The sequence below is a fragment of the Salvelinus alpinus genome, chromosome 32, assembly GCF_045679555.1.
Source record: "Salvelinus alpinus chromosome 32, SLU_Salpinus.1, whole genome shotgun sequence".
Lineage (NCBI taxonomy): Eukaryota > Metazoa > Chordata > Actinopteri > Salmoniformes > Salmonidae > Salvelinus > Salvelinus alpinus.
Genome location: NC_092117.1, coordinates 14,531,762 through 14,547,175, shown reverse-complemented (window position 1 = coordinate 14,547,175; position 15,414 = coordinate 14,531,762). Strand labels below are relative to the sequence as shown.

Genomic DNA, 15,414 nt, shown 5'->3' with positions numbered 1-15,414 from the left:
CAACTGTTCCGAGGAGAACGTGTGAATCAGGCCTTCATAGTCGAATTGATGCAAATAAACCACTACTTAAAAGGACACCTCCAGGCTGTGTAAGGGCTATATTACATTTTTTTCAACAGGACAATGACCCAACACACCTCCAGGCGGTGTAAGAGCTATTTGACCAAGGAGAGTGATTCAGTGCTGCATCAGATGACCTGGCCTCCACAATCACCCGACCTCAACCCAATTGAGATGGTTTGGGATGAGTTAGACCGCAGAGTGAAGGAAAAGCAGCCAACAAGTTCTCAGCATGTGGGAACTCCTTCAAGCATTCCAGGTGAAGCTAGTGGAGAAAATGCCAAGAGTGTGCAAAGCTGTCATCAAGGCAAAGTGTGGCTACTTTGAAGAAAGTCAAATATAAAATATGTTTTGGTTACTACATGATTTGATATGTGTTATTTCATAGTTTTGATGTCTTCACTATTATTCTACAATGTCAGAAATAGTAAAAATAAAGAAAAACCCTTGAATGAGTAGGTGTGTCCAAACTTTTGACTGGTACTGTACCTGCCACAGTGGTTGGTATGTGGGATAAGGTCTGTGCGTGTAGGGGCAGGAAGTGCGTCACTTACCGTTGGCAAGATCTATGGCTCTCCTTATCACCTCCTTGAAGGTCCCAGTGTCTTTCTCCCAGCCGCTGACCTGCACCTCACAGCGATGGGCCTTGGACAGGAACTGCAAAGCCTGACACACACAAATACGCACACACACACAAGAAAATCCATGAAAAACAATTATCCCCAACACACAGAATGTTGTGGGCTACCACTTTGAACTAAATATTAACTTCCCACGAAGCCATAAATCCTTACCAATCTGTTGGCCACACCAATCCATTTGGGTTATAATGAACACATTAAGTAAACACATTTAATGAATAGAAAATTAACAGAAATCATCGCTATGGCGTGACTGGCCTATGGGAGGCAGTGGAAAGACAAATAACATACCAGGACTAAGGATCATAACTCACAAGTCACGCTTAGGACATGATTAAGGAACAGTTTTATCAACAGCCCACTGCGTATGACAAGAATACACAGACCCATCTATCACTGTGTGGCCACGTGCAACTTGCTCACCATTAGTTACCATCGCCTATGAGTTATCAATGAGCCTATAAAGAGCTTATTAACAGGATCCAAGTCCATTACAATAATGACTTTTTCACCTCCCCTCCGAGCTCATACAGTATATTTCATGTGTGGCGTTTGCACAGTCAAATGTCACGGGGACGTTAGAGGAATGTTAGAGGGCCTTACTTTCTCGTTGTCCTCAGGCCTGGTGCTGTGGCCGTCTCCGTAGAGCAGGGCGTAGTGACGCCAGATCTCAGCGTCAGTGCTGTGGCGAGACGTGACGCGCCCCAGGAGCTCCTGGACCTTGGCCCGCAGAGATGACGCCTGGTCGCCATGGTTATCTGTCATGTCCTCCACCACCGCTCGCACCAGGATCTCTAGAATCTGGAACACAGGAGAGTCAGAATGTGAACGGACCGCTCCTCTGGTTTGAAGTGGGAGGAGTCGGAAAGAGTGGAGCGCCTGCTTGTTTAAAGCAGGTGGTTGTGGTTTGGTGTGTGAACCTGACCACACTGGCTTCAATTACATATGTCCTCTCTCAACATAAACCAGTTGGGTTGCCTCAATGTTGCGTGGCTGTGTCATCCTCCGTTTCTAGTTTGGTGATTGCCGTCTGAGCAGGAGGCTATTTCACACTGACGCTTTTCGCACTTGGTTTCAATTTCACCTCGCACCCAACTGAATGTGTGGCATTTGCCCCCCGCTCAAATTCAATATGCTTGGCATTGAGAGTGGAATATAGAGTGGAATAAAACTGCCAAGAATTCATGGGACTTGTTTTCTATTGTAACAAAAAATGGAAATGTATGCACAGTCACGATCATCACGCAGTACAATTAAAAGCGCTTGAATAAATAGCCTAGAGGGCAGAGCAATGCTGGATTTCAAAACATAACCTCACCCTCTTTGTTTACTTTAACTAAATGCTTTCCCATATGAATAATAAAACGGTATCATCAGCACGCTGAAAACAAATAATCAAGTTACAACGCAATACACACCACTCACTCACACACGGGCATGTCATAGTCATAGCTATATATACTAACATGTTCCATAAGCAACAAGCAGGAGACAGAGGATGATATCAATGAGAAAAATCTCAAAAGGTATGTCCATGTGCTCCACTAAAAGCCAGGAAGTGCAGCAGCGTTCCCGGGCCTTATCCTGTCTGTCCAGGGGAATGTTATTTGTGAAGCCCTCATGCACCGCTCCAAATACCAACACTCTGAGCAAGCTGAGTAAAGGCAGGGGAAAGGAGAGAGGGACAGATGAATGGTGAAAGGTGTGAGCTAAGGGTTGGAGATGTCTCCCCTGGGTTTGTGTAGCCTGTGGGGAGTGTGTGTGTATCTCCCCATGGCAGTGTGTGTGTGTGGGTATGTGTGGCCTGGATTGGAGGGGTGTGTGTGTGTGTGGGTATGTGTGGCCTGGATTGGAGGGGTGTGTGTGTGTGTGGGGGTATGTGTGGCCTGGATTGGAGGGGTGTGTGTGTGTGTGGGGGTATGTGTGGCCTGGATTGGAGGGGTGTGTGTGTGTGTGGGGGTATGTGTGGCCTGGATTGGAGGGGTGTGTGTGTGTGTGGGGGTATGTGTGGCCTGGATTGGAGGGGTGTGTGTGTGTGTGTGGGGGTATGTGTGGCCTGGATTGGAGGGGTGTGTGTGTGTGTGGGGGTATGTGTGGCCTGGATTGGAGGGGTGTGTGTGTGTGTGGGGGTATGTGTGGCCTGGATTGGAGGGGTGTGTGTGTGTGTGGGGGTATGTGTGGCCTGGATTGGAGGGGTGTGTGTGTGTGTGGGGGTATGTGTGGCCTGGATTGGAGGGGTGTGTGTGTGTGGGGGTATGTGTGGCCTGGATTGGAGGGGTGTGTGTGTGTGCGGGTATGTGTGGCCTGGATTGGAGGGGTGTGTGTGTGTGCGGGTATGTGTGGCCTGGATTGGAGGGGTGTGTGTGTGTGAGGGTATGTGTGGCCTGGATTGGAGGGGTGTGTGTGTGTGAGGGTATGTGTGGCCTGGATTGGAGGGGTGTGTGTGTGTGCGGGTATGTGTGGCCTGGATTGGAGGGGTGTGTGTGTGTGAGGGTATGTGTTGCCTGGATTGGAGGGGTGTGTGTGTGTGGGTATGTGTGGCCTGGATTGGAGGGGTGTGTGTGTGTGTGGGTATGTGTGGCCTGGATTGGAGGGGTGTGTGTGTGTGTGGGTATGTGTGGCCTGGATTGGAGGGGTGTGTGTGTGTGGGTATGTGTGGCCTGGATTGGAGGGGTGTGTGTGGGTGGGTATGTGTGGCCTGGATTGGAGGGGTGTGTGTGTGTGTGGGTATGTGTGGCCTGGATTGGAGGGGTGTGTGTGTGTGTGGGTATGTGTGGCCTGGATTGGAGGGGTGTGTGTGTGTGGGTATGTGTTGCCTGGATTGGAGGGGTGTGTGTGTATGTGTGGCCTGGATTGGAGGGGTGTGTGTGTATGTGTGGCCTGGATTGGAGGGGTGTGTGTGGGTGGGTATGTGTGGCCTGGATTGGAGGGGGGTGTGTGTGTGGGTATGTGTGGCCTGGATTGGAGGGGTGTGTGTGGGTGGGTATGTGTGGCCTGGATTGGAGGGGTGTGTGTGGGTAGTCTGAGGGTGTAAACTGCAAGACGTGTGCATCTCCTCACGCGTCTGTGTGTAAGTGTGTGAGTCTCCCCATGCTAGTCTTTGAGTTGGTGTGTACAGTAATCCCTCGTTTATCGCGGGGGTTACGTTCCGAAAATGACCCGCGATAAGTGAAATCCGCGAAATAGAATTTTTTTTTTTTTTTACAATTAGCAACTATTACATGTATACAAATACAGTGACTCACGTGTAGGCCGTTTCGTCGACATTATGGGTTTAGGAGATGTTCGAAATTACAAGATAATTTGGCCAACTTAATGTAAATTTGCCAAGCTGTTTTATGTACGTACACATAACTGCACGAGACGACAAAATGATAGCACAATTCGTAGCATGTTTTGATACAAGAAGCGGGAGTGAGTTTTTAGCGAATCAGAATGCAGAGCACAATGCACCAAAAAAAAAAAAAAAATGCATTATGAAAATCCGCGAAATAGCGAATCCGCGATAAGTGAACCGCGAAGTGGCGAGGGATCACTGTATGTCTACCATGCGCGTGCCAGGGTGGGGGGCCTGGTTTCCCAGAAGTCAGCTCCCTTTGAAGTCGTGGCACTAGCAGAAAGCCTGTTAGTGAACAGCTTGAAACCCAGGTGTTCGCTGAGCCAAGCTTTTTACTTTATCCCAATTTTGATTGTTCACAGTAAAAATGTAGCCAAAGGTGAATGACACCTCTAGCCTACTGCACATATCCATACAACCACTTACAGGGAGGGATTTCACATTCACAGTGACTGAATCACCAGAAGAGCCAATGCATTTCTTGAAGGATGATTGTGTGTTTGAAAATCACTTCCAAATTGCATGTCTAAAGAGGCTGTTTAAAGACTCCATCCCAGAGAGTCTTGACACCGAGTTACCAAATGACCCAGCTCTTAGTTAATGGGTTGTAAGTTCAGCTGCAGGCGGGCTGGCACACTGCCTCTGCTCTCGACTAGATTATTGTTTAGTCTCCAGTTGACTGTGGCGTGCCTCGTCGGTGGAGGAGGAAGAGAATCTGTGAGGAAGCAGATCTGAAAGCTGTAAGTGGTGTGAACTTCAACAGGCATGAGGGAGAGGAAAGGCCCCCTTTACAATAAATCTGGTCTAAACCAGACAACCAAACACCTTATATCCAGGCTTCCCAGACAACTGTTCTGTATCTATACCTGGGGCTAAACCTTCCAGATGGCTTTCCAACTGAATAATGGCATAGCCAAGCTCCTAGCAATCATGCAATGTTCTTGAATGACTAAAGGCCATTAAAAGTACAATCCAGTAAAATGGTTTGATAACATTCTTCAAATGAATTATCTCTGTGTAGCACTCTCTGTGTAAGAGAAGATCATAAATGAGATCTGTTGAAACGAGAGCACTTCTGTAAGGGCTGTTCCAGAATGTGTGTGGTCTACTGTAGGACAGTAGGTAAGGAGAGGATGAATCCTCCCAACTGGCGGTCGTCTCAGCCCTTAAAACAACAGCCGTCTAGGGAATCCGGGAGTGTCTCTCCCTTCTCCTTCTTTCACTATATCGCTCTTTCTACCTTACCCTTTTTTATAGTCCCCCAAGTGCAGTTCCACGGGAGGTCTGATTTAAATTTGTTTCCCTTCTCACCATTTGCATGTAACAAACTACTTGTCTATAGATGCTCTTTAGTGTGCTCCTGGTTTTCACAGTTTAAGTGTACCACTCCCCCACCTCTGTGTTTAAAATGTCAACGTTCTCAGGTGCTGGAACAAATGTCATTCTGCATACCATACCGGTGCAGCAAGTATCTTGCTACACACACACTCCTCTCTGGACCCTCAGATAAGATGCCGGTCGGTGTATGTGTGTGGTCCAAAGAAAGATACTCTGTCTTCATACCGGATAAAACATTTCATAATAATAATCTCAGTGTGTATGTGAGATGGGGGTTGTGTGGGTAATAGCAGAGGCCCTCTGCCTACTGGCTCTGAGAAGGGGTTGGTCTAACCTATCAGTTATCTGTTATACTGGTACAGTAGCTGGAGGAAGTCTGTGGGAAATCAGGGGAGGGGAGGTGCTGGGTAAATGAGTGTTAATGTTGATTGATAGATCTCTTCTGCCACTGGGGCACCTCAGCGTCTGAAGGTAATTTCAGCCTAGAAGGTCTCAGACAGGATTCATCAGATCGGACTGTCGATGATGAAAATGTGTAACAAATTAAATCCCTAAATGGGACTTTTTGATTCAAGTTAAAGGGGAAATTGTACGGATCACTCTCCCAGATTCCTGCTGTATCCGGTTATAGTGTGAAATTAAGAGGAAAAGTAATATCCTCCCACGGAGAGAGAGCAGGATGGAAAACGGAGTAAAGGTTTGATGTATCCCGAGTAACGAGAGATTTGATCCATTTTCAATGAGACCTTTTCTTCACGGGGGAAATAATTATTTTCTGTCTCAAAGGAATGTGTGAGTGAGTGTGTCCATCATAACCCACAATTCATCACTAGGATCCACTGGATACGGAGAATATGGAGGGCATGTGACAGAGGTCCTCATAAGTCACTAATTCCACTCTAGTTGCTTCTCTACATTCCATAGAAGAGGAATGCATCCTGGCCCATAAGGAGTACAGTTGTAAAGTACTCTCTCCCCCTCAGCCATGCAGTACTGTATAAACTAAACACAGTCTCAGGAAGCAAACAATATGGAATAAAAGTGAAGGAGAGGAAAGGTAGGTAAGTTGATGACAAAACAAGCACTTACAGGAATAGATTTGATGAAGGAAGTATGATGTTAACTGTCGCCTTGTCACACAATTCAAAATACAATACAAAGACGCGAGTCAGGCATGCCAACTAATAGCAAATACTCTCTTCAAATACAAGCACTTTTAAGTGAAATAGTGGTACATCAAGGATACATTTGGTGGATGAGGGAGGGGGGGGGGGGGGGGCAGGTAGAAGAAACGGATGGGGACTTCAATGTCAGCAACCAAAATAGTGCCACCAAACTATGCACATTGGGTGAGTGGGGACAGGCTGTTATATCAGACGACCACAGTAAGGACTCATAAACCCGATGGGAACATCTTTTAATTTGATGTTCAAAGGCCAAATAAGATGGGGCCTAAGGAACTGACCAATCCTTCTCACACAACACAGAGTAAAGTGCAGAAGGAGAAAAAGAGAGAAGACTGTTGGGAACCAGAGTTAAAGACTGTGAATCCACATCCCAATTACGGGGACATATATTTTACAGCAGCGGGTGGCTGGTTGCGACCTTTTCAACTTGTGCGTTTACATCTCCAATCCTAATTGATGAGGCGCTAGCATCTTGCCAAGCTAAAAATGAATCCATTGAGAGAGAGAAGAGCAAAAAAGACAGGGAGGGAAGGAAAGGAAATAACACATTTTGAGCAAACCCCCACTGACTTTGCCAAGCTAATTAGAAAAGGCAATGAAACAGATCCAACCAGGGCTGTGCATGTTAAGTGGCGCTACAGTGGTGGCGCGGGACGAGGCGAGGGCTGGGGATTATGACCGGACCCCCAGGAGCACCCAACCTCCAGACACCTAAAGCTCTGTTATTTAGAGCTTTTACATCCGTGCTGAAACATCTTCTTTAAAGTTACTTGCTCTGAAGACAGAGCGTATGTATTCCGGGGCTGAGGACTTATACAGTATATTGCAGTTTTGCTCAGTAGCTATGTTTGGACTCGTTTATTCAAAGTCGACAGTTAATTTTCTATTTAGTAAGCGTTGGTGGGTTTCCAATTAGCCAGCGATGATTCACAGATTTTTCATGTAGATTTTTTCAAATGAAAGTGCTTGATAAGCCTAGCAGGCAGGGTATAACTATTGCCGTGGATATATTGCAGGGACATCTTCAGAGAATGTCAGTAGGGTCCTCAAAGGTCTGTGGACCCCATTGCAATATCGACACCTGACATTCCATTAGAAATCGTGATAAGAGTCGCAGCAAAATGATAGACTGGTGGTCAAGTGGTGTGTTGTCATAGAGGTCCAGAATGTTCAGGTCTCCTTTAGGCGAGCTCTCTGACCGAAGTGGTTTCAGTATTAAAGAGGTGGTAGCAGGTGGCGGTGGCAGAGGGCTCTGCTCAAACAGACTGCAACCTCTTGTATATATTCCTCATTCCCAAGGGGTCACCCTCTGGAAGGCCCTGGGTTCTGTGATGGAGCTAAGAGAGGGCAAGAGGGGGAGGTGGAGTGGACCCTTCTGTGCCCTGGAACATATGGAGCCTGAATCTCACACGGCTGAGAAAGCCTACCCAGGCTCCTCTCCTTACGGGAGACGTGGGTGCTGTTAACGACTGGTTGTTAGAGGGGCAGCGCCGTGGAACGAGCAGATGAGAGGCGTATGGTGCCATTAAAGGCACGCTCCTGGTGGCATATGGAGCCGGGCGTATTCAAATCCTCGGTTGCTTTACAAGTACTGCTCCTAGATGTGAACAAGCTATGACATGGAACTTATGTGACAGGAACCAGTGTGGGTGGAAAGTTAGCTGGGTTATTACTGTAGCACAGCACATTCCCATTTTAGAAATAATCCTGGAAACAAGGGAAAAGCTGTTCTTTTCTAAACCAAGTAGGATGAAGTTGTCCCTTGACACTAACCTAAGGTCAGTTTAGCATTTTCCCCTAAATGGCTAAGGTTGTGATTTTTGGATATGGTAAATTGATCCTAGATCAGTGCCTGTGGGCACTATCGTTACCTGCACATCCTTGAACTTGTCCCTCAGGTCCATAAGGCGATGGTAGGCCTTGATGGCCTCTGCGAACTCTCCCACGTCGGTGCAAACGGCAATGAAGTTCTCCCAGATCTGCCAGTGTTCGTAGTTACACTTCAGAGCCTCCTGCAGGGTGCGGAAAGCCTTCGTCCTGACAGACAGTGGGACAGACAGGCGCTGGAATTAGTGGTGCCATGGAAAGTATTTTTACATGGCTGGTGCTCACCATTTCTTCAGGGGCAGCTTACAAAGTCTTATGGGATGAATACTAAATTGAGATGCACACAGACATGCATTAACGTCAACGTGCAAATTTGAGTTACATAAGTTAGGAGTCGGTCCTACCAGTCATTTCTACAGTTCAGTAATGAGTCACTATTTCAGGTGAGGTGCCTGCATCTCTGTAACCTCAGCAGCTGTCCAGAGGTGGACCATAGCCAAGTCTGACTGACATGGCTGCCTGCCCCCTGTGTCTGACACCTCAGTGAGACGCAGGCTACATAAGTTAGCAGTTCGCCGTGACAACCGCCCTGATACTCTCTCTCTGATCCACCTACACTCACACACACCACAGGCTACAGGCTCTTTAACAGAGCCACTTCAGCTGATTTAGCAGCGGCGCTAACCAGGTAGAAGTCTCCCCGCTTTTTAATTTCAGGCCTGAAAGCACAGGGCTGATTTGATCAGGGGCTGAGGGGGAAAGTTTCCCCATAAAGAAACCATGGAGCTTCCTAGTTCCCAGACAGAGTTCTGCCAGGAAGAGATTGTGGTTTTCAGGGGAAATAAGAGAACATGCCCATCTTGCAGTGGTGGGAATGTACTAATTGACTTGAGCCTAACAAATCTGGCTGATGCCCGCCTCATGGTCAGCTGGGGTTTACCTAGGTCCTGTGGTAAAATCAGGAGGGCATTGAGATGTTATCTTTCCCATCACGACTGCCTAGTGAGTTTTTAAAGTAATTGAAAAGCATCGAGGTCAGTTACGTGACCAAACCAATGACTAGAGGAGTTGGAGTGGGGTGAAAAAGGCATTGTAACATCAATCTGTTTCATTGGCGTGTAAATCAGTGCTACTCTTTGATACCTCTCTCCAGCCAAAAATCAATACTGTCAGGCTGAATGGATGCCTCCTGGCTGGCAGTGCGAGGCCCTCTCTCTGTGAGAGTGACAGGTCCTGGATCAGTAGGGGTAGTGGCTGGAGAACCTCAGGGATATCAGGGCTGAGAGAGAACATTAAGGTCCGATTCCTCTGTCTTTGTTGTGGCCCTACTGTATGTGTCAGCCGGCACAAGGGTGGTGGGTGGATGGATGGGCGGGTGAGTGAGTGAGAAACACGGGTCTTCTCAAGGCCCCGCTGAGCCTCCAAAACCAGTTGGCTCAATAATATAATTCCTCACCCTAAAGCTAATCTCAGTCCAGTCAATTGTGTGTGAGCTGTGGAGAGAAGGCTCTCGACTGAGGGACCCTAAATTCAAAACAAGGAGACATTCAAACATTGAGCCTGTCAACTGAAATACTTATGACTGAACTGTACATCTTCCAGAGTCCTAACTCTGTTCAATCATTGACAGGTTAATGGTCCAGATGGAGGGACTATACAGTACTCACTTCTGTCTCAGGCGGATGTAGGCCGTGGAGAGGTTGTTCCACGCCTCTGCGTTCTGAAGGAGGAAAAATGAAGATGTACAGCTTACACACAAGTAAGCACAGGGTTGTTAAGAAGCTGTGGCAGAAGACTGACTCCCCCCGAGCCTAAATATGTTCTGCTGAGTGCTACATGAGCACATTCCCGCTCAATGCACTGGGCACACGGGTGCCGTATGGGTCATTAAGTTGAATTGGAAAGACTGCTGGAGGACTGCTGAAGAGTGTTATAGCTCGGGTTATGGGAAGGGAGTGTTTTCCGTTTGTCAAAGTGTGTTTGTGTGTGGGGGTGTGTGTTTGTGTGGGAATGTGTGTATTTGTGAGTAATGGAAAAAGAGAAGGGGGGGGGAGTAGAGGGAGTGACAAAACGAGAGATGAATGGTATTGTGATGGTCCCACTGTGCATTCATGTGATTGACTCTGCCCTCCTATGTGCGATGATGCCTGACACTGTAAGGTGGTGTAGTAATGCACTTACATCTGGCTCCAGTCCCACACACCTCTGGAAGGCCTTGGCAGCACCCTCATAGCCCTCCAGGGCAAAGTAGGCACAGCCCAGGGAGAACCACACCCCAAGCTGTAGAAACAAGACAGAGTCAAACATGAGCAGTGAGTTCAGGAATACTAAACTGTGAAATGTTGAGTGGAATATCATTTATAGTCTCATGTATTCATGGTGAGAATTCTATATTATCTCAGTGCTAACTCACCCCCTTGATCCACGGTATAAACTAACAATGTGCTGAGCCTGCCACACTTTCTCAGTCCTGCTTTCAAACCATCCCTGCCATGCTGACTGGGAGGTGCCACACAGGACACACGTGGAAAAAAAGGATGTGGAAAAAGAAACGCAAATGCCATGTTGGCTAATGTTGCAGCCCTCCTGTGCCTGTGTTTGATTTGGAGGAAAGCCCACCTGCCACCGCTCTGTGACTGACAGGCAGGCCCACCGTCTGTAAAAATCAGCTGTGACATCAGTCCCCCGGATTCTCTCCCCCCTCCATTTCCCTTTCTCCCTCCATTTCCCTTTCTCCCCCCACTTTCTTGTGTCTTTCCCCTCTCACCACAGCACACTACAACATCTCATGGCTCATATCAGAGGGAGGTGGGAAACGGAGGAATATACCCTTCTATTCTGTTTATCTTCATTCTCCAAAGATGTAGCTGCTGGAGCGATCGTTTACAAGAGCCCTCATATCTCCTTGACAATAGTTCAACAACCCCTTGAAAAACGGAGGGTGAAGGTCATTATGGCAGAACAAGCTAAATTAAAACATCCTATTGCTGGCTGACCTGCTGAATTAAATATGGACAAAGGGCAGAAGAGGGAAGGAAAACAGGAAATTATTTCCCTTTCCTCTGTTCCCCCGGGCGAAACTGACTCGTTATTTCTCCTCTTCACCCTCTCCACTCTGCTATCCAGAGGAGTGGTTACAGGGTGAGTTGGCTGCCCTCTGTGTGCTGGGAGCCAACAGGACAGGTCCCAGACACAACTGTCCCAACACTACTTCCTTGGGGAAATGGGAAAGTGTGTGTGGGTGGGTGAATGGGGGCAAAGGCGCAGATTCATTCCAGTTCTACTGTGCTCAGTGCTAACCTACTACTCTATGAAGATAATACATTATTTAATCTATTCATAAAAAATACAACAATCTATCCTATCACTTGTAGGTAGCTTACCTGCAGGTCAGGTAGTTAAGTTTTACCCTGTGAGTTCTACCTGCTAGCCCTGATGACATTATTATTTTCAATATCCTACCCAAAGCTAGCCATTTCAGAGGTTAGTTTACCTGCATGGTGTTGATGCGGAGTGACTTCTCGAAGCACTCCACACACTGCTGGAAGTCCTTGGCCCGGAGGTGCAGCAGGGCCTTGGAGCGCATGGCGCGGGCGCTGCGATGGTTCGACAGCTCCCAGGCCTGGTCGTAGTACTGCTGGTCCCGCAGCACGTCCCCCAGCAGGCAGTACAGACTGGGGGTCTCCTTCTTCTCCAACTCCCTACGCAGGATCTCCTCTGCCTGGGAGAGGGAGGAGGGAGGGAGAAAAACAGAGGGAAGGGGGAGGGAGAGAGAAGCACAAAAATACAGGAAGAATTGGTAATGAGGGGAAGAAAACGGATGAGAAAAGAGGGCAACAGAGGTGGTGGTGGTTAGTCAAAATGTCTTGGTTCCTGACAACCCTCAGAGCCAAGACACTCAATATTCCCTGCTAACAATAATCAGGCTTTGATTTGGTCTGGGACTGCCACAATCCACTCACTGGGGAAGGAAGCTCAATCAAGATGTTGAAACTGGGGCTACTTCTACTGTAGCCTCAACTACATGATGTTCTCCAGCATGGCCAGAATAAAAGCCAACAGACACTAAACCTTTCAAAAGAGCTGATTTGAGTACTGTATCCCCTCTTTCTACACAGTTGTGTGTAGAATAATGATCGGGTTGTGAAGTGCCTGTGGTCTAACGGTAATGCTCATGGCCAGTCACATACTGCTCCCCAGTGGAGACCAGGGTTCAATCCTCATGGCCAGTCACATACTGCTCCCCAGCGGAGACCAGGGTTCAATCCCCATGGCCAGTCACATACTGCTCCCCAGCGGAGACCAGGGTTCAATCCCCATGGCCAGTCACATACTGCTCCCCAGCGGAGACCAGGGTTCAATCCCCATGGCCAGTCACATACTGCTCCCCAGCAGAGACCAGGGTTCAATCCCCATGGCCAGTCACATACTGCTCCCCAATGGAGACCAGGGTTCAATCCCCATAGCCAGCCACATACTGCTCCCCAATGGAGACCAGGGTTCAATTATTTTTTTTTACATTTTACATTTTAAGTCATTTAGCAGACGCTCTTATCCAGAGCGACTTACAAATTGGAAAGTTCATACATATTCATCCTGGTCCCCCCGTGGGAAATGAACCCACAACCCTGGCGTTGCAAGCGCCATGCTCTACCAACTGAGCCACACGGGACCCATGGCCAGTCCCCATGGCCAGTCACATACTGCTCCCCAATGGAGACCAAGGTTCAATCCCCATGGCCAGTTACATACTGCTCCCCAATGGAGACCAGGGTTCAATCCCCATGGCCAGTCACATACTGCTCCCCAATGGAGACCAGGGTTCAATCCCCATGGCCAGTCACATACTGCTACCCAGCAGAGACCAGGGTTCAATCCCCATGGCCAGTCACATACTGCTCCCCAGTGGTAACCAGGGTTCAATCCCCATGGCCAGACCAGTGGTCAATCCCAACGGCCACACTTCCTACTGTTGCCCCACTTGCTCGTCTCCCCCTCAGCTGCCAACTGACCAAATACAATGTAAAAACGGATTTATTTGAAGAATAATGATCAGGTTTCCACTCACTTTAAGATGCTGCTTTGTTCATGTGCCAATCTACCCACAGCCTGAGTGTTTTTGGGCGCAAGGGTTTCTGGGTTTTCATTGGTTTCTTTTACTGGATCCCATTCTGAAGGCTGAATCTGGGCCAAGTCCACTGGCACACACTGGGCCCCCATGGAGCAGCTTGTAACCATAGCCATCTCTACCACACCACTCATCAGACCACAAGACCCCGAACTCAACTCCAACACATGGAATTACAACGTAAAAACAATACGGCTGGCAAAGTGAAATATTTGTTTGAACAAAACATGTTTTTCGTATCAGCTTGAATAGTAGAAGCATGGACCTCTGCAATATCGCAAATAACAGATTGGATTGAGAATAGGGGAATGGTACCACAGAACAGTGAGGGGAGTTCAGTAACTATCAATGACAGAAAATTACAGGAGACCGACATACAGTACCAGTCAAAAGCTTGGACACACCTACTCATTCAAGACTTTCTTTATTTTACTATTTTCTACATTGTAGAATAATAGTGAAGACATCACAACTATGAAATAACACCTATGTAATCATGTAGTAACCCAAAAAAGTGTTCAACAAATCAAAATATATTTTATATTTGAGATTCTTCAAAGTACCCACCCTTTGCCTTGATGACAGCTTTGCACACTCTTGGCATTCTCTCAACCAGCTTCACCTGGAATGCTTTTCCAACAGTCTTGAAGGAGTTCCCACATATGCTGAGCACTTGTTGGCTGCTTTTCCTTCACTCTGCAGTCCAACTCATCCTAAACCATCTCAATTGGGTTGAGGTCGGGGGATTGCGGAGGCCAGGTCATCTGATGCAGCACTGCATCACTCCTTGGTCAAATAGCCCTTACACAGCCTGGAGGTGTGTTGGGTCACTGTCCTGTTGAAAATCAAATGATAGTCCACTAAGCGCAAACTAGATGGGATGGCATATCACTGCAGAATGCTGTGGTAGCCATGCTGGTTAAGTGTGCCTTGAATTTGAAATAAATCACAGTGTCACCAGCAAAGCCCACCCACACCATCATACCACCTTCTCCATGCTTCATGGTGGGAACCACTTATGCGGAGATCATCCATTCACCTACTAAGCGTCTCACAAAGACACAGCGTTTGTAACCAAAAATCTCACATTTGGACTCATCAGAACAAAGAACAGATTTCCACCGGTCTAATGTCCATTGCTTGTGTTTCTTGTCCCAAGCAAATCTTCTTCTTATTTGTGTCCTTTTGTAGTGATTTCTTTGCAGCAATTTGACCATGAAGGCCTGATTCACACAGTCTCCTCTGAACAGTTGATGTTGAGATGTGTCTGTTACTTGAATTCTGTGAAGCATTTATTTGGGCAGCAATTTCTGAGGCTGGTAACTCAAATGAAAAATAAAATAAAAATAATAACCTTGAATGAGTAGGTGTCAAAACTTGACTGGTACTGTATATTATCAGTAAGTCGTCTCTTTCTCTCAGCTTTTCTTTTCCAATAATTTAATCACAGAGTATAAATATCATAAATATCATAATGTTATCCGATTACGCTGGTAATGTCTTCCACTCATATGTCACATATTTGTATTTACCCTGACCACACATACTATAGTAGAATATAACGTCGGACAAACTCATCTTAGAGGACATGTGCATCCACATTAGAATTAAAGCCTTTTTCCTCTACTGGAGGGAGCTAGCCAACAATTAACAGCCCATTATAAAACCATTTCCATTGGATTTTCCTTCAAATATCAAAATCGTTCTTCAGGGTTACAAATTGCCATCACATCACACACTAGTGCTGCTGATCAAAACAAAGAACTGGGCTGCCATGGCCTTTTCCAGACCACACACACCAATCGCTGCTGCTGGATCCTGATCCTTTACAAGTTCTGGCCTTCAACAAATCTTTTACTTATATTTAAACAAGTCAGTTTTACAGCTATATGTACT

General features: G+C 47.1%; 1 protein-coding gene across 1 annotated transcript in view; it reads right to left on the bottom strand.

Annotated features, from left to right (window-relative positions):
- ttc27 (tetratricopeptide repeat domain 27) overlaps window positions 1–15,414 on the bottom strand; it is a 126,810-nt gene that overhangs the window by 5,132 nt on the left and 106,264 nt on the right. Inside the window, exons 13-18 of the mRNA XM_071379541.1 lie at window positions 11,884–12,111; window positions 10,572–10,670; window positions 10,058–10,110; window positions 8,435–8,600; window positions 1,305–1,502; window positions 615–726 (exon numbers count right to left, since the gene is read on the bottom strand). Coding sequence (XP_071235642.1) covers window positions 615–726; window positions 1,305–1,502; window positions 8,435–8,600; window positions 10,058–10,110; window positions 10,572–10,670; window positions 11,884–12,111 — 856 coding nt within the window. The remainder of the gene's footprint in view (window positions 1–614; window positions 727–1,304; window positions 1,503–8,434; window positions 8,601–10,057; window positions 10,111–10,571; window positions 10,671–11,883; window positions 12,112–15,414) is intronic.